This window comes from Phialemonium atrogriseum, assembly GCF_030411735.1.
Source record: "Phialemonium atrogriseum strain 8032-3 unplaced genomic scaffold QBC33scaffold_14, whole genome shotgun sequence".
Classification (NCBI taxonomy): Eukaryota; Fungi; Ascomycota; class Sordariomycetes; order Cephalothecales; family Cephalothecaceae; genus Phialemonium; species Phialemonium atrogriseum.
The window spans coordinates 518,965-535,771 of record NW_026848151.1 but is presented as its reverse complement, the minus strand read 5'-3'; the positions used below and the strand labels follow the sequence as shown (position 1 = coordinate 535,771).

At 56.1% G+C, this 16,807-nt stretch overlaps 5 protein-coding genes across 5 annotated transcripts; 3 read left to right on the top strand and 2 right to left on the bottom strand.

The window, feature by feature from the left end:
* Positions 1 to 51: 51 nt before the first annotated feature.
* On the top strand, positions 52 to 4,361 carry QBC33DRAFT_90579 (uncharacterized protein). The gene is made up of 5 exons (XM_060433171.1): positions 52 to 503; positions 568 to 1,858; positions 1,919 to 1,990; positions 2,058 to 2,126; positions 2,185 to 4,361. Exons 1-5 carry the CDS (start codon positions 245 to 247, stop codon positions 4,103 to 4,105), a joined length of 3,612 nt encoding a protein of 1,203 aa, XP_060283043.1. The 5' UTR covers positions 52 to 244; the 3' UTR covers positions 4,106 to 4,361.
* Positions 4,362 to 5,007: 646 nt separating this feature from the next.
* QBC33DRAFT_559556 (uncharacterized protein) lies at positions 5,008 to 5,335 on the bottom strand (the record flags this gene model as incomplete). Its single annotated transcript, XM_060429982.1, has 2 exons — positions 5,008 to 5,167; positions 5,280 to 5,335. 2 exons carry the CDS (start codon positions 5,333 to 5,335, stop codon positions 5,008 to 5,010), a joined length of 216 nt encoding a protein of 71 aa, XP_060283042.1.
* A 1,230-nt stretch (positions 5,336 to 6,565) lies between these two features.
* On the top strand, positions 6,566 to 9,240 carry QBC33DRAFT_90547 (uncharacterized protein). The gene is made up of 2 exons (XM_060433170.1): positions 6,566 to 7,467; positions 7,531 to 9,240. Exons 1-2 carry the CDS (start codon positions 6,727 to 6,729, stop codon positions 9,013 to 9,015), a joined length of 2,226 nt encoding a protein of 741 aa, XP_060283041.1. The 5' UTR covers positions 6,566 to 6,726; the 3' UTR covers positions 9,016 to 9,240.
* Positions 9,241 to 10,667, bottom strand: QBC33DRAFT_588162 (TAP42-like protein). Its single transcript, XM_060431535.1, has one exon. The coding sequence runs from the start codon at positions 10,498 to 10,500 to the stop codon at positions 9,394 to 9,396; it is 1,107 nt and encodes a 368-aa protein (XP_060283040.1). The 5' UTR covers positions 10,501 to 10,667; the 3' UTR covers positions 9,241 to 9,393.
* Positions 10,668 to 10,838: 171 nt separating this feature from the next.
* On the top strand, positions 10,839 to 16,588 carry QBC33DRAFT_588156 (uncharacterized protein). Its single transcript, XM_060431534.1, has 4 exons — positions 10,839 to 11,771; positions 11,822 to 12,894; positions 12,949 to 14,511; positions 14,571 to 16,588. The coding sequence occupies exons 1-4, from the start codon at positions 11,339 to 11,341 to the stop codon at positions 16,218 to 16,220; spliced, it is 4,719 nt and encodes a 1,572-aa protein (XP_060283039.1). The 5' UTR covers positions 10,839 to 11,338; the 3' UTR covers positions 16,221 to 16,588.
* Positions 16,589 to 16,807: the final 219 nt, after the last annotated feature.

Here is a 16,807-nt window from a genome sequence, read left to right as displayed (position 1 = left end):
TGCCGATTGTGGTGGATTTTGGGGCCTGCCGTGCGGTGTGTGCAGTGCAGTGAGTGTGTGCAGCCTCGGGCGGCAGCCACTTTCTCCATCACGGCTTCATCCTTCCCTTCTTCTTCCTCCTTACCGTCTACCTGTGGCTCCTTGCCCAGGGAAGGTTTCTGTTCCATCAAACCTCAAATGGCGCCGTAGAGGACTTGCAAGCATTGAGGGACGGGTAATACATACGCTCAACAGGAAGAAAATCATGTCGCTGCTCCTGCGTTCCTTCCAGCGCGGTCAACGCTCCCAACAGGACCCGGAGCCGTTGTCTCCTGGCCCCGCCCGGCATGGAGACTACTTCCAGCCTCGGCATGCCACCGCAGACTTCACCGAGCTCGACGACGATGATGACGACGACGATTCCAACGAAGATGGGCAGCCCCGGTATCGCGGAGGGGATGATAACGAGGACGGCCTGCCTCAGCCCAGCAATGTCTTGCCCCTCTACTCCTCGTCACATTTGGGTATGCCATTGACCCGCACCACCCTCGCACAATCTCGTAGATACCTAACCATTTGTTCCCCCAGACTCGCTGCCCGTCTACTCGATAACACATGCAATACGAATCATCGTCCAGGCGAGAACCGAGACGACGCTGACATGGGAGCAACTGAGATCCCCCCAGGTCTCCCAGTTCCTCGTCAAGCCAATGCAGCAACAGATACGTGCCCACCACTTCTCCACGGCAACCTTGTATGCCTTGATGGCAAATTGTCTACAATTTGCCAAGGAACGACAGCTCTATCCCGGCAATGCAGGGACAAGTAGTACGCGGTCTAAAGTCTGTGAATTGCTGGCAATCAAGTTGCTCAAGGAATACTCCACTCGCGAGCTCATAGATGCTCTATCCTATGACTTCTACCCGCTCCGCGGCATTCCCGGATCCATGACCCCGATCACTCCCGGAGGCAAAGTGAAACAGGGCGTCGTCAGGACCTCTACCCTCGAGGTCGCCATCAGAGCATCTGCCAAGCACTTCCTTGCTCACCCTCTCGTCGTGCAACAGCTAGAAGCCATCTGGAGCGGTGCCATCAGCTTCTACTCCTCCGCGGATGCCCTCCATCGCCGACCCTCGGTGGCCAATCCGGTAAACAGCCAGGGGCCACGGCGGCAGAGTGACCAGAGGACCCCTCTACTTGCAAGCCAGCAGCCAGGGAAAGAGGAGCCGATGCGGTATCAAGGTGTCGCCCCTGGCCGCCGGACTGCGACCCTCTATGACCCCAGGAATGCATCCTTGTTCAAGTTGTCTCGGCTTCGGGTCCCGCGCTACAGGCAGATCCTGTCCACGTGCTCCCTCGCCGTCTTGATTGGCCTTTTCCTTGCCGTTCTCATCCAGAGATCGCAGCGCATCACCTCGCTAGAGCTTGTCTTCTGGTTCTGGAGCGCCGGCTTCATGCTCGACGAGCTTGTCGGCTTTACCGAGCAGGGCTTCTCGCTCTATATCATGAGTTTCTGGAATATTTTCGATCTCGGCATCCTGCTGCTTCTGATCGTCTACTATTGTATGCGGATCTACGGCGTCTTCGTCATTGATACCAACAGATGGAACGAGAACGCATATGACGTCCTCGCGGCGAATGCAATTCTACTGCTGCCTCGCATCTTCAGCGTTCTGGACCACTATCAGTACTTCTCCCAGTTGCTGATAGCATTTAGATTGATGGCCCTCGACCTCGCCGCGGTCTTCATCCTCATTCTCATCTCGTGCAGCGGGTTTTTCGTCTTCTTCACGCTCTCGACAAATAACAATGGCGGTGCCGAAGTTGCGTACAAGATATTCCAGATACTCATGGGCTTCACCCCTGCGGCCTGGGAAGTGTAAGTTCGTCCCTCGGATTCTCGGTACCCCTTATATATGACCACTAATCTGTTTCGCAGTTGGCCAAAGTACGATTGGCTGGGCAAGACCCTCATGGGTCTGTTTCTTATCATTTGCCACTTCGTAGTCGTGTGAGTTTCGCCGTCGTTCAGCTTATCTCGTTGTGTGTGTGAACCCCTAGCTGACAGCGGCTGCCAGAACGATCCTTATCACGGTCCTAACAAACTCGTTCATGTCGATCGCCTCGAATGCGTCCGAGGAGCATCAGTAAGTGTCGTAACTCGGGGAGAACATTCGGAATTGAGACCTAACCACCTGGTCACAGATTTCTGTTCGCTATCAACACAATCTCGGAGATCAAGAATGATGCCCTCTTCTCCTATGTTGCCCCCGGCAATATCTTTGCGTGGGCTCTCATACCCCTGAGATATTGCATGCCGTTGAGGCAGTTTGTTTGGCTCAACAGATTCGTCATCAAGGTCACCCACTTCCCGCTTCTGTTTTGCATCTACGTCTATGAGAGATACTTCTTAGCCCCGTCCATGTACGACCCGACGGACCTGGTGGAAAATCCAGGCCGCAGTTGGCAACGGGCTGTTTCTCTCGCAGACCCGGCAAGCCGGGCAGCTCTCTTCAGCCCCAACGTCCGGGTCCGTGAAGGATCCGTGGTGGGGTTTCAGAAGGACCGCGCCTTGGAAGAGGTGTTTCGGCGAGCTCCCGACTTGGCTACTTTGCGAACACAGAGACGGCATGAGAGGAGGAAGACGCAAAACGCGATACGCACATGGATGGACCAACACGAAGGCGAATATGCGAACTCGCCGCGCAACTACTCTACCATTGACAGTCGGTCCGTGAACGAGTGGCAGAGGAAGCTGAGTGTGAACCGAGACAGGTCAAGGAGGTTCCGGCACTTCTCCGACGCGCGGTCTGTCGCAAGTGATCCTGCGGATCTCATGTCGAACGCGGCCTACCCCATGGCACCCGACTTCTACTACGAGGGTATATCTCGGCGGGATCATGCAGCCGAGGTTCATAACCACACAGATGCGGACGGCGATGATGAGCTCGTGACTAACGATGAAGAGGAAGAGGACAATGCTACGAATGCTGCCGAGCACGACAGAGCTCGCCAGCCAATAATCGAAGAGGACGAGACTTTCGCGACACCGATTGCAACTCGTTTCGGGAACCTCGCCTCTACGCCACCTGGACCCTCGGTACATCAGGAACAGAAGACACCAGCGTCGCCTCGCGCGGGGCCTTCCCGCCGCCGCGGGTTGCATAATCGGACAATGTCCACGAATACGATCCTCTATGCTCCGCAGGAGGCGCCGAGTCCTCGCGGCTCCCCCGCTGGGTCCCTGGAGCCGGCATCGAATGTCACCCCACGGCCACCCATTAACCGGCATATTCCCGCCGATTTTTCCCCTGCTGGCGCCGCCGGCCACGCGTCCCCCCGCCGGTCCCTCTACACGGCTTCCCGGCCACAGCCGGTCCTCCCCGCCCGCGATGTAGCCCGCACGGCATTCAACCGCTCCGCGCTGCTAGGCCTCGACATCCCCGCCCGGCAGGCCGCGCCGCGCCGCCGCTCGTCGGTCGACCAGGACCCGTCATCAGAGCTCAACGCGGCCATGGCGGCGGACGACACGCTCGGGGCGGTGCCGTCCAGCTTCGCCACGCAGATGGCCCTGGCCATGACGCCGCACCTGAACCTGGCGGCTAAGAGCGCCGGCGCCGCCGAGCGGGACAGCAACAACCGCATGAGCCGGCTGATGCTGGCCAAGATGAAGACGCTGGAGGAGAGCCTCGGCGACGTGGTGCGCGAGATGCGGGTGCTGCGCAGCGCCGTGCCCAGCACGGCACAGAACTCCGGGGACGACGGCAACGACGGTCGGAAGGGGACCGGGCTTGGACCGGGGCTCCGGTATCGGGTTAGGTCTAGTTCGACTTCAGGCTCCGCCGGGCCAGCTCTGATCGAGGTAGCCGCTGCGCGGGGGCGCGGCGGCGGGGGGCTGAGGAGGTCAAAGACCACCGCCGCCGCGAGGGGCGGCGACAGGCGGCCCGCGAGTCGCAGGAGCCTGGGCGAAGAGAGAGTCGGGATGGGGCCACACGAACTGAGGGGGAAGAGCAAGGACAAGGGGAAGGGGAAGGCCGTGGAGATGTCTGACACGGATGACAATGGAGATGATTGGGCTGGTCTCGAGGAGGATACCAGTTTCACGAGGAGGGGGAGCTCCTTCTGAGGGGGGCGAGGTGCGCAGACTGGAACGGTGGAGGGCAGGGGCTGTGTTTGGTTCTCGTTCTGCATATATCAGCGGCGTTTTGCTACGACGGGTGGCATGCTTTCTTTGCATTGGACGGGGCGTTCTGGATCTGGCATTTGGTGCGGGGGTTCATGTCCCAGTTCCCGGCTTGAGTTCATCACGTCGGTTTTGAATCTGGCTGTCCTGGCATGGGTATCTCATTTTCCGCTCTTGGTTCGATAGCATTTGTGTGCGAGCAGCAGATCGAGGTCGTCCGTCTCCTTCACAGGTGAGAGGCAAGGACGCCATGACATAATTCATTAATTTCCGCATTTTGACTTCCATTCATGCCATTCTACCTAAGTTACCCTCTCCAGTGAAGTGGATGAAGAGATGGCACGGTTCTCCCAAGACCCATAGCGCGCGCCGTGAAACTCCTCGAATCCAGCTCTGATGCCATCCCCGTCCGTATTAACACATCCATTTCTAAAGGCAAAACTGTTCTACAGCCATGCGAAGTATGCAATCAACCAAGAGCCACAACCCGTATTTGTACAAGTGCCCAAGTTACCCATATTACCGACCATGCAAGCAGAACCATTCAAGCACGAGCCTGAAGCAGAAGCATGAGGGGAGTTCATGGACTTCCTCTAACCTCCCACCCTCCCAAAGTGAGCCATGGAGAACCCCAGACCCCCATACAACCCACCATTAGATATAGGGTCGTCTCGTGAGCAGTTGCGGTCGAATTAGGTATTAAACTGCCGGTGCTTCAAATCTCAAGGAGGGGTTTGGGCGAAGGAAGATGGGGGACGTCGTTTCTGCCTCGGTTATACGCCACCATCGAGATCCCCGGCATGTTCGGTTAGGGGCTTCTTTCTTTATGTGGTCCGATCCTCCCTTCATACGCCTCCTCCGCTGCGATCGACGCTGACGTAGAAGTTGGGCGAGTCCGAGTTCTTCTGCGCGAGCTCGTTGTCCTTCATCCTCGACGCCATGTACTTGACCGCCACGGCGGAGCCTGCTACGGCGACGGTGAAGACTAGAAGACCGGGGCGACGGCTGGAGGGAGGGTCGGTCAGCTTGGGGTTCTCGGTTGGTCCCGTCGAGGCCAGGTGAAGCTGGGGAGGGCAACGGAATTTGTTTTTTTTTTGGGGGGGGTTATCAAACTGACAGTAGGGGGCGGAGTATCCCGGTATTTGTCGAGGCTTTGGGGTTAGCACGGTCCATTGCTTGGGTTGGGCGGTGAGGTTGGCGTGGACAAGGCGGTGCTTTATTTACGTCGAGAGAGGTTCAAAAGACAACAATCGCGTAGGCCGAGAGGAATACTCTGAGGGGATTCGATCTGGCAAGTACGGCAGGCAACGAGATGGTGTCGAGGTCCCACAGATTTTGGGCCGGGATGAGAAATCGAATGATTTTATAAGTCGGAAGGCAAGTGAGGAGCTTGGGCGAAAGATCCACAGGCCCGGCCGGGCACGCGACACAATGCCGAATGCACCCAGCCAGGATGCGGGGATCTGGATCGTTGTCATGGATAACCGAAAGCGGATGGTGCTACCTAATCTGTACGGTGTACATAAAAATGAGCAATTACTGCCTCACGACGCATAGAATACAGCAGCAACACCTAATAAATTGTACCATTCTTGTGGGGTGCGCGTTATCTTGGCCTGATTTAAGGTAGGGAGGGGTGTCTCGAGCAATCCAGGTGAGTAACTGCCTACAGGTAGGTTAGGTAAGTAGACATGCAACAGGTTGGTGGTCATCATCCAAGAGCATCAACTATTCCACGTCCACTTGTACCCCATCACATTCACCATCGATTTCATTATGCAAAAGCACTCACTCCCACAATAACGTTCCTTGCAAGTGATTAAGTAATTGCTATAGTAGCGCTTGGTCCTACTTCTAGCTAGAGACGTAGAAGTTAACGGAGGCTGATGTCGAAATGGGCGTCTCCTTACACCCCATCAAGTGATATTCAGTCCCCAGGGTGCAGTTAAAGGCAGGGTAGGTAGGTAGTCAGCTATGTCTCAAAGGTTCACTGACTAATTGTACTTTCAAGTGATCCTTCGTCACTGCATGCACTTTGGGAACACAAGATGATGTCGACATCCAATGAGACGAGGGGGTTATGCATGCCTGCCAGATCGATCCTGTTGCCTAGCCAAGTCTATTCGCACCTCCAGAGAGCCTCCTCGCCCTGGTCTCTTTCCCCGCTGCCTCGACTTTGACAGCGACTCCCAATGTCATTACGGCGATCCTGCCCGCATTTCCAATCTCTTAACGGCTTGAGAGTTATTGATCATTGGCTTCTACATCTATGTAATCTTGGCCAGTCCCAGTCGCCCTTCCATCACTCCTACAATCTGGATCTCTCCCTGTCATATTCGCAAGTTTGAATTCGACTAGAGACATACCTGTCTGTTGACCTTGCGAAGCTGCATTATCTGCATCATCCTCGCTATCAACTCCTTCCCCCCTTCCATCTCTCCCCCCCCATTGCGCCCCCTGAATTTCCTTTGCAAGCACCCATTTTGCTCCGAACTTCTTGATTGAATGGGTGCTCTCTGCCTAGATTTACCTTGAGAGTATACTTCATTACCAACACCGTGAATATGGACACTACCCCGGCCGAAATCATGGCCATGAACCGCCATCAATTTGAACTCAGCTCCATTCATCAATCAGAGCATGAGTTTACAACAGGATCCGTGCTTGCAATCGTACAATTCCCCGACAATCCTGGTGCAGATTGCAATGGCTGTGCATTCAAACCCGTCTATCAAGTGCGAGTGGATTATGACAAGCTTATGGCCACTGGGTCGGCAAAGATTCAAGCAATGCTTGCTCCTCGGCGACAGGAGCGAATCCGTCGTCGCCATAACCTTCAACAACTTCCCGCGGGTGTTGAGTATGTCATCGACTTGACACCCCCTTCAGAAGGAGCCGAGCGGGCCGATCTCGTCGCTTCGCTGTGGCTACCCAAGGCTACCAAACTGTGGTTCCTCGCAGGACAATACACGGCCGATGAAATCATTGCAACGGGCCACAGGCCTTTTGCCAATAAGCCCGTCGGGGCAGTTCTCGTACTGGGCCACGATGACAGGTGCTGCTGTGTGCAATACCAGAACGAGTACTGTGACGGATCGCGGCAACAGAAGAAGATTCCCGGCATCTTCGCCGGTCCTCATGTGCCAAGATTCAGGCAGATCGACGATTATTGCGAAGTCCGCCATCGAGTCAATATCGTCCGCCTCCTCCGCGCGATCAATGGGGCTGACCTACTAATCAACTCCGCCACCCGGATGTGGACACTGGTTCACATTGCCATTAGCCTAGAGGTCACATCAGTCATTGTGAGTGCTCCCGTCACAGCCTATAGATGGAGTTGAGTACACGTTTGCTAATACGGGGTATAGAGGGACAGCGTCGCTCAATGGTTCCTGGCTACGCCAAACACAAAGTTCATGGAGATTTTCCCCGAGGAATCCTTCAAGGTCGCCCTTGCTTTGCGGATTCCCGATGTTCTTGTGACCTCGTTCAAAGTATTGGTCAACGACTTTGCCATCGACCATGCTGCAAGCGTCCGCCCTCATCGGCGCCCACCCCTGACCTGGGCAAACCGGGAGCGAGGAGACTATGGAGACATGCCGATGGACCCCGTCGAACACGCAGGCATTGCTTTCTATGAGCGGATTAAGAGAAAATTCGATGCAATCACTTCAGATACCGCCTTGGATGACCTCGGTATACCCGAGTGGAAGAGGCTCCGACTCTTCTGCCCCTTGATTACCGACGCTCAAGCGGTCGGTGGCTTGGCCACGGCTCGTAACCTTGGACTTGTATACCAGAAGCTGGTCAACCATATCCAAGTTTGCTTTCAAGACCATGTGAGTCTCGCACTTCGGCGCTCGCCAGAATCAGGGCCTCTCGCGGATCTCATAGAGGCTCAGCGCCTGCACTATACTCCTAAAGATCAGCTCGCCGATATGGCATACCTGCAGGGGAAGCTCAACAACTATCAGAGAGCTCTCTGCCCCTTTTTCTGGCAGAATCTACGGGTAGAATGCCATGAGTTTTGGAACAAGATATACGGAGTATCCTCTCTCAAGAGCCTCACACAAGACTTCAACAGGCTCATAAGCATGGCAACAACAACCGACCTCCTGGACACCCACATTACAGCTCTCAATGAACATTCCGATTCTCGGGCGCCGCCGAGGTTCAACTCACAAGCCTTCATCGATCAGGTATCAACCAAGCTAGGACAACTCGTTACCGACGTTCTGGGTACCGACTGGGAGAACGACGCCCAGGGCCCTCCAATGGTGGTAAGCGACCACATCATCCGGAAGCTGGAGGAGAGCGAGCTCAAGTTCCTCCCCATTTGGGCCGGGGGCTGTGACGACGGGTCCGGCGGCGTCTTCCAGGACGCCGTCCCGCCCGCGGAGATGGGGCCGAGCGAGCCCGGTCCGGCCTATCATACCGGCTGGACCGTGGCTGCGTATACCGACGCTGCCGGCACCGATGCCGCGACCGTGACGCACACGGCGAGCATCAGCGACCTCGGCTTGGACGGCCTCGCAGTCGACGACGTGCCGCGCAGCCTCGACGCCCAGGGCGGCTCCGCGTCGACCGCCACTCCGGCCCGCCTGGCCCACGGGTCCGAGCAGTTCGTGGTCAGCGATAACGAGTTTGCTGACGCCATGTGCCATGAACCCGCCGAGCATCAGGTTTTCGGGCAGGCCTTGATGATGTACGTCGACGGGGATGTCGGTGATGACGGCGATTCCAGAACGGTTTCGTCGACGGTCGACTACGAGGTCGAGGACGAGATGTTTTCTGACGACACGTTGTCGGCCGGGAGCGCTGAGGGCGACCTCTCCGACTTCGAGATGCTCTGAAGGGGTACCTTCTTTCCACGTTTGAGACAACGGTGGCTAGCTTTTTTTACTGTGGTCGTCGTGGCGTCGACTGGGAGAGTGGTTTTTTCTTGGTGGAACGAAGCTTATATCGTTTCGTGCTTTGAAAACGTCGGTCTTGTTGGTATATGGATACAGGTATGAGGAATGGGACAAAGCAAAATGTAATGACCATTACACGGCCATTAGCCTTCCATTGGCATGGATTTCATACCGTATTAGAGATGAATCAAAAGGACCATTGATTTGCGATCTTCCCATACTCGTCCTTCCACCCAGCGTTACTATTCAGCCCTGGTATGTATATTGTAATCGGCGATCATCATTTCTAGAGCCTTCTACCCCCCAGAAGAGCTTCTTTCACCCCCTATTAAACGTATTCCCGCTCCCCCTCGGATTCGCCTCCGTGAACTCGTCCCACTCCCTCGCCTTCATCGTATCCGCATCCGCCTTATCAAAGTCGTCCTCGTCTGGCTCCGGCACCCGCATGCTCGCCTCGCCACCGCCCTCAATGATGCCGCCCCTCCGCCGCTCCTCCTCCAGGTACTCGTCGATCGACATGGTCGGCAGGTTGTGACCCGGCCGGAACACCCCCCTCGCCAGCTCCTGCCGGTTCCCCACCAGCGTGAACGGCTGCAGCGGCTTCCCCTGCCCGCTCAGCAGCGGGCCTCCCACGCCCCTCAGGCCCCCCGCCGGCCCGTCCACCCTGTCGCTGTACGCGTCCGCCTCGGCCCTCCGCCGCCGCTCGTCCGCCTCGGCCGAGGCCGCCGGCGGCACCGGCTCGCCGGGCGGGGGCGCCTGGGCGATGACGTCGAGCTCGCGGTTGAGCGACTCGAGGCCCTGGAAGGCCATGTGGGCGGCGTAGGCGAGGTGTGCGAGGTGGACGGCCCGGACGGCCTCCTCGTCGCCGCCGGCTTCGCGCGAGTCCGGGTCGGCGTAGCCCGGCCGCCGCCGCAGGAAGTTGAGCCTCTGGCGCAGCTCCTTCTCGGCCCTGAAGTTGGCGATCTTGGCGTTGCGCCGGGCGGTCGCGTCGGCGGCGCTGCCGGAGACGGTGCTGAATGAGGCGGGGTCCTCGGCGTAGCGGGAGAGGAGCTTGGCGTGCGCGTCGGTGAGGAGGCTGTAGCTGTCGAGGAGGTGCAGGTAGCGGTCGTAGGCGTCGCGGGCGCCGGCTAGGATGCGCTTGCGGTCTTGTGGGGTGGAGGCGGGGGCCTTTTGGATCAGCTCGGCGAGGTGGTAGTTGACAAGCAGGTATGGGAGGTCGGACGTGGAGATATCGTCGGCGGATTCGTTGGGACTGAACAGGGATACCTGGCTGATCGTCGAAAGGCAGCTTTGGTAACCCTGGATCGCGGCTGAGATGTCATCGCGATAGCTTGGAGAAGCAGCTTCGTAGGTGCCTTCGAGAGAAAGGCGTTTCTCCTCAGCCTCGGCGAAGATGGATTTCAGAGATCTAGGTTCGCCGTCCATGGTGTGGGAAATTTGAAGATCAGACTAATGACGGGTCTTATGCGGCAGATGAGAGGAATGTCATCTAATAGATTATCAGTGTCCTCAAGCAGGAAGGCGGTGAACCACGATATACGAGGTATGTATGTACTTGTCGCTCAGGTTCCATTGAAGCTGCCAGGTTTGTATTTTCTGCCACTTTTGCCCCGCGTCGGGTCAGTAGCTCTTATCAAGGTTATCAGGGCGGGCAGGGGTTGGCAGATGATGTGGGGCACCCGCGGGAAGATCCCTGTCATATCCTTGCAGCTTGCAGTCCCACAGGAGACAGAAATCGGCCGTTTGATACTCTAACTATCATGGTGAAGATCAATGTGCATCTCGGAAATGATGGTTGACTGGTTTGAATTTCTGAAAAAATATAGAAAGTGTCGGTGGGATTTGGAATAATATTTCCATTCAATTTGTTGATTTCCGTGTTGTTTGCTTCAAATTTGACGGTCTCTCTCTCTACCTCTCACGTTCGCACGTCTGTTCACTGATCACTTAACCACCTTTTAGACCTGCAAAGAGGTGAGTATCAAGGTCGCCAGTTTGCGGATCGAGCAAGTGGCCTGCCAGCGAGGAACTTCTGAGGACCAACAGTCATTGTGCCTTTCTCGCACTCAAACAGCCCGAAATTCTCTCAGCTACCTACCACCACTTACTTCCAGAAATACCTACCTCACTTCCCCATCCTGCCCACTTGCGCCTTCCTCATTTTTAAGGGTAGGACCATCACCCCTCATTCACTGCGATCTAGCTATTTGTTTTCTTCTAGAAACAAGACGGGGGACTTCTAACATTAACATACTGCCAAACCATGGCATCTCCTCGGCTGGAGGGCGATCCGTCTGGGAAGGGCACCGGTGTGCCTGCCGACATGAACTCCGGCTCTTTAATCGAGCTTGCAGATTCTCGTGACAACAGCCCCGATGATGAGATGGATGATGACAGCGACTATGATGACGACAAGAGCCACGGCACAGCTACTGATAGCCTGCCTATGAATATGTCCCAGAAGAGACGGGCAGACGTTGCGGCGTTTGATCAGTGGATTGAAAACAACCAAGGACAGCTCTCAGAAGCGTCTAGAAATTGCCCAGCTCGCGGCGATAAGAGGTTGGTCCATGGTCTGGTCGGTGGCATAGCAAGGGACCTCGACAAACAGAGAATCATCACCAGCCCCCGAGACTACCAAATCGAGTTGTTCGAAAAGGCAAAGCAACAAAACACCATCGCTGTTCTTGACACTGGTGTGTGCTAGATCCCTCGGCCTTGGTATTACAGCTAACTGTCTGGACAGGTTCGGGCAAGACACTTATTGCCGCGCTGCTATTACGGTGGACTATCGAGAAAGAACTTGAAGACCAGGCCAGCGGAAAACAGAGGAGGATCTCCTTTTTCCTGGTCGACAAGGTCGCCCTGGTTTTCCAGCAGCATTCTATGCTCGAATGCAACCTAGACCACCCCATTGAGAAGTTCTGCGGAGAGATGGTGGATCATATTTGGAGAAAGGAACTATGGGACAAGGCATTTGCCGAAAACATGGTCATCGTCTGCACTGCAGAAATACTCTACAAGTGCCTGCACCACTCGTATATCCAGATGAGCCAGATTAACCTCCTGATCTTTGACGAGGCTCACCACACAAAGAAGAACCACCCCTATGCCCGGATCATAAAGGACTTCTATGTTCAGGTTGAGGACCAGGACAGGCAACCCAGGATCCTTGGCATGACGGCATCCCCGGTAGATGCCCAGGTGGACGTCCACCGAGCCGCAGCTGAGCTCGAGGGCCTACTTCATAGCCAGATTTCAACTATTGCCAACCCTGATTTCCTGCTGAGAACAATCTGCAAGCCGAAAACGGAACTTGTCCTTCCATACGCCCGGCTGCTCTCACCCTGGGAGACCGACCTCTACCAGTCCCTGAAGCAACTTCTTGATGGCCATAGCCTATTCAAGAGACCTCTGGTGTTTTCGAAGGATGCCACATCACAGCTCGGGCCGTGGTGTGCCGATCGGTTTTGGGCGCTGTACATGAGAGAGAAGGACGGACCTAAACTGGAAGCTAAGATAGAGCGGAACTTCCTCCACAACGGACCTTCAAACTCGAACCTGGAGAACCACCTGGATCAGGTTCGAGAGGCGAAGGAGGTTGTTAAAAACTTCCAGCCCGCTCCCGTGGCCGTCGACCAGCGTCTTCTTTCGTCGAAAGTTATTGAGCTCATAAACATTCTCAAAGACAAATTCGGCGACAGGGACGCGAGACCGAGATGCATCGTGTTCGTTCAGCAGAGATGGACCGCCATGATGTTGGCTGACCTGTTCCAGCAACCCGGCATAGAGATACCGGGCCTGAAAGTCGGAGTCTTGGTAAGTTGCCAATCCCAGCTCCTAGGAATTCAAATTCACACTAACCTGTGGAAGGTGGGAGTCAATCCTGCCGACTCGGGAGAGACCAGGGTCTCGTTCCGAGATCATGTCCTGACAATTGTCAAGTTGAAGAAGGCAGAACTGAACTGCATCTTCGCGACCTCGGTGGCCGAGGAAGGGCTTGACATCCCTGACTGCAACACCATCATCAGGTTCGACCTCTACAATACGATGATTCAATACATCCAATCTCGTGGCCGGGCTCGCCACGAGGATTCGCAGTACATCCACATGGTCGAGCAAGGAAACGGTATCCATAACAGAAAGGTGATCCAGAACAAGGCCAACGAGCAAACGCTGCGAAGGTTCTGTGAGTCCATGCCTGAAGATCGAAGGCTGACAGGAAACGACTTCGACATGGACTACTTCTTGAGGAAGGAGAGGCAACAGAGGCAATACACTGTGCCGTCATCGGGGGCAAGACTGAACTACAAATCGAGTTTGGTCTGCCTTGCGAACTTTGTGGCTTCGCTTCCTCACTCACCGGAGACGATCTTGTTGGCCGATTACATGGTTACTTCGGCGCCCGACGGGTTCCAGTGCGAAGTCATCCTGCCCAGCGAGTCTCCTGTACGGAGCGCCCTTGGGAGACCACACTCCACCAAGCAAGTTGCCAAGTGCGCAGCAGCGTTCGAGATGTGCCTTCAGCTTATCAAGGGCAAGTATCTTGACGATCACCTGCAGCCAGTTTTTACCAAGAAGCTACCTGCCATGCGCAACGCCAGGCTGGCCATCGGCTCCGGCAGCCAGAGCAGGTACAACATGCGCATCAAACCGGAGATCTGGTCGTATCTTGGCGTTCCACAGGAGTTGTATGTCGCGGTCCTGACCCTGTCGAAGCCAGAGTCCCTCGGCCGGCCATCTCGGCCCCTGCTGTTACTTACCAGGCAGGCCATCCCCCAGGTTGCGCGAGTTCCTTTATTCTTCGGAGAGGACCGCTCCTCAGATGCTCACTGCGTTTCGATCTTTCGACCCATCCAGGCTGACCAAGATATGCTTGGATGTCTCACGGCTTTTACCTTGAAGATCTTCGAAGATATCTTCAGCAAAGAATATGAGAATGGCGTTGCCGATCTGCCTTATTTCCTTTGCCCGTCGAAATATGGACACGATTTTAATTTCTCGGCTCACGACGATACACGGGACTTCATTGATTGGGACACGCTAGAATATGTGGCGAAAACCGACAAGATCAAGAGTCTTGGGGACGAGCCTGATGAATTCTTCCGAGACAAGTTTGTGGTTGACCCCTGGAATGGTTCTCACAAGTTCTTCCTTCGCCACCGTCGACATGATTTGAAGCCACAGGACCCTGTTCCCGCCTCCGTTGTCCCGCTGCAACGCCGAGGTTGGAAGTCGACAACGCAGAACATTATCAACTACAGCGTGAGCTTATGGACCAAGTCGCGGACACGTGCCACCTGGAAAGAAGATCAACCGGTTGTGGAGGCCGAGCTGCTTCCGATCCACCGCAACTTCTTAGACGACACCATCGATGACCAGAAGTTCAAGGCTCAACAGTGCTTCCTGATCCTCGAGCCACTCCAAATCTCACCTGTAAGTAGCATGGCGTTCGTGGCCATGTATGGTAGCAATGGATGCTGATACGCTCGCAGTTACCTACAGATATCGTGGCGATGGCCTGTACCTTTCCTGCGATCATACATCGGATAGAATCAAACCTCATCGCCTTAGACATGTGCAGGGTGCTTGGTCTTCCGATCCGGCCCGATCTTGCGCTGGAGGCCTTTACCAAGGATAGTGACGGAGCAGGAGACGAGCACAATCCGGAAGAGGTCACCTTCCAAGGGGGCATGGGCAACAACTATGAGAGACTGGAGCTTCTGGGCGACTCTTTCTTAAAAATGGCGACTACGATTGCTATTTTCACGCTCAATCCAGACCATGGCGAGTTCGAGTACCACGTATCGAGGATGTTGCTCATCTGCAACAAGAATCTCTTCAAGCATGCCATAGAGATGAAGCTTCACGAACATATCCGCTCAATACCGTTCTGCAGACGAACCTGGTACCCCGAGGGTCTAACCCTCAAGAAGGGCAAGAGGAAAGCTGCCAAAACCTCGCACGTACTTGCGGGCAAATCCATTGCCGATGTTTGCGAAGCCGTCATCGGAGCTGCGTATCTGACAACCTGGGAGGAGGGGGACTTCGACATGGCGGTCCAAGCAGTCGCAACGATGGTGAAGGACAAATACCACCCCATGACTAGCTGGTCCGATTACTACGCGGCGTACAATAAGCCGGCGTGGCAGACGGCACAAGTTACCCCCTTACAGGATGACATGGCCCGTCGGATAGCCGCCAAGTTGGGCTACACCTTCAAGCACCCCCGTCTCCTCCGCTGCGCCTTCATGCACCCTTCGTATCCATCCCGCTCCTACGAGAAGCTACCCAGCTACCAGCGTCTCGAGTTTCTTGGGGACGCACTCCTCGACATGGTCTGCGTCGACCACCTCTTCCACCGGTTCCCCGGCGCCGACCCGCAGTGGCTGACCGAGCACAAGATGGCCATGGTCAGCAATCATTTTCTAGGCTATCTCGCCGTCTCACTGGGCTTCAACAAGAACCTCGTAACCTTTGACGGCGCCGTCCAGCGCGATGTGCACCTGTACGTCACCGAGGTCACCGGGGCCCAGGCCCAGGCCCAGGAGGATGCCGTCCGGGCCGGTCGGGACGCGGCCGACTTTGCGCGCGACTTTTGGGTCCGGTGCTCGCAGCCGCCGAAGTGCCTTCCCGACGTTCTGGAGGCGTACGTGGGCGCCGTCTTCGTCGACTCGGGCTACGACTACGGCCAGGTCCGGCGCTTCTTCGCCGACCACGTCCAGCCCCACTTCGCCGACATGCGGCGCTACGACACCTTCGCCAGCAAGCACCCCGTCACCCTCCTGGGCAGCCTGATGCAGCTGCGCTTCCACTGCGAGGATTGGCGCCTCCTCGTGCGCGATCTGCCGCCCGGCGGTGGCGGCGGCGACGGCGGCGCAGAAGGCGACCTCGCCGCCGCCGGCGCCCGGTCAGAGGCCGTGGTCTGCGGCCTGCGCGTCCACGACACCACGCTCGCGCACGCCGTCGCCGCGAGCGGGCGCTACGCCAAGATCGCAGCCGCCAAGAAGGCCGTCGCCGAGCTCGAGCCCATGGACCCGGCCGAGTTCCGCGCCCGCTTCGGGTGCCGCTGCCGGGCCGAGGAGGACGGCGTGGCGGTGGCGGGGGCGGTGGCGGTGGCAGATGTCCATGGGTCAGCCATCTAATGGCGTTTTGAGTTATGGTTGCGGATGACCCTGCATCCCTCATTCATTACCTGCTGTGATGCACTGTGAGGTAGGGGAGAAAAGGGGGAGCGGGAGGGTTGCTAATTCGAGAGTGAACCATGGGTGAGCGGAGCGCAGGCTGACCCCGTCTAAAATGCGGATGCATTGAATGGGTTTGCAGGGGGCTCGTGGGCGTCCGGTTTGATTTGATACCCGTTGGCGTGGAAACTCGTCTTTCAGGGGGCCCATTGATTCCACGTCTGACTGCGCATAATAAAACCGAGGGTTGCCCTCAATTGGTTCACCCTGGAGCTTGCCTGTGACAGCGCACTTTTAACATGCAAGTCCCAAGAAAATCAAATATTGAGACATTTGGTTTCTGGGTCTCTGGAAGCCCCAAAAGTTCGCCTCCCCCTATTGCTAACAGTTACATAATAACCAAGCCTATCTTCCAAGTTCCAGAGAAATCACTCCTCCATTGGGTATAAGCCTTTGAACTACCTATGTAATGAAAATTGATGTGTCGATGTGATGAACGTCTGCGTATGACGTACTGTACTGGCCCTTCATCCCATCCGCGGCCTTAG

Excerpts from the sequence above, each read along its gene's own strand:
- QBC33DRAFT_90579 (XM_060433171.1), top strand. The coding sequence starts at position 245 with ATGTCGCTGCTCCTGCGTTCCTTCCAGCGCGGTCAACGCTCCCAACAG. Across the intron at positions 1,859-1,918 it reads ACCCCTGCGGCCTGGGAAGT|TTGGCCAAAGTACGATTGGC; the intron begins GTAAGTTCGTCC and ends TCTGTTTCGCAG. Across the intron at positions 1,991-2,057 it reads ATTTGCCACTTCGTAGTCGT|AACGATCCTTATCACGGTCC; the intron begins GTGAGTTTCGCC and ends AGCGGCTGCCAG.
- QBC33DRAFT_90547 (XM_060433170.1), top strand. The coding sequence starts at position 6,727 with ATGGACACTACCCCGGCCGAAATCATGGCCATGAACCGCCATCAATTT. Across the intron at positions 7,468-7,530 it reads TAGAGGTCACATCAGTCATT|AGGGACAGCGTCGCTCAATG; the intron begins GTGAGTGCTCCC and ends TACGGGGTATAG.
- QBC33DRAFT_588162 (XM_060431535.1), bottom strand. The coding sequence starts at position 10,500 with ATGGACGGCGAACCTAGATCTCTGAAATCCATCTTCGCCGAGGCTGAG.
- QBC33DRAFT_588156 (XM_060431534.1), top strand. The coding sequence starts at position 11,339 with ATGGCATCTCCTCGGCTGGAGGGCGATCCGTCTGGGAAGGGCACCGGT. Across the intron at positions 12,895-12,948 it reads GCCTGAAAGTCGGAGTCTTG|GTGGGAGTCAATCCTGCCGA; the intron begins GTAAGTTGCCAA and ends AACCTGTGGAAG. Across the intron at positions 14,512-14,570 it reads AGCCACTCCAAATCTCACCT|TTACCTACAGATATCGTGGC; the intron begins GTAAGTAGCATG and ends ATACGCTCGCAG.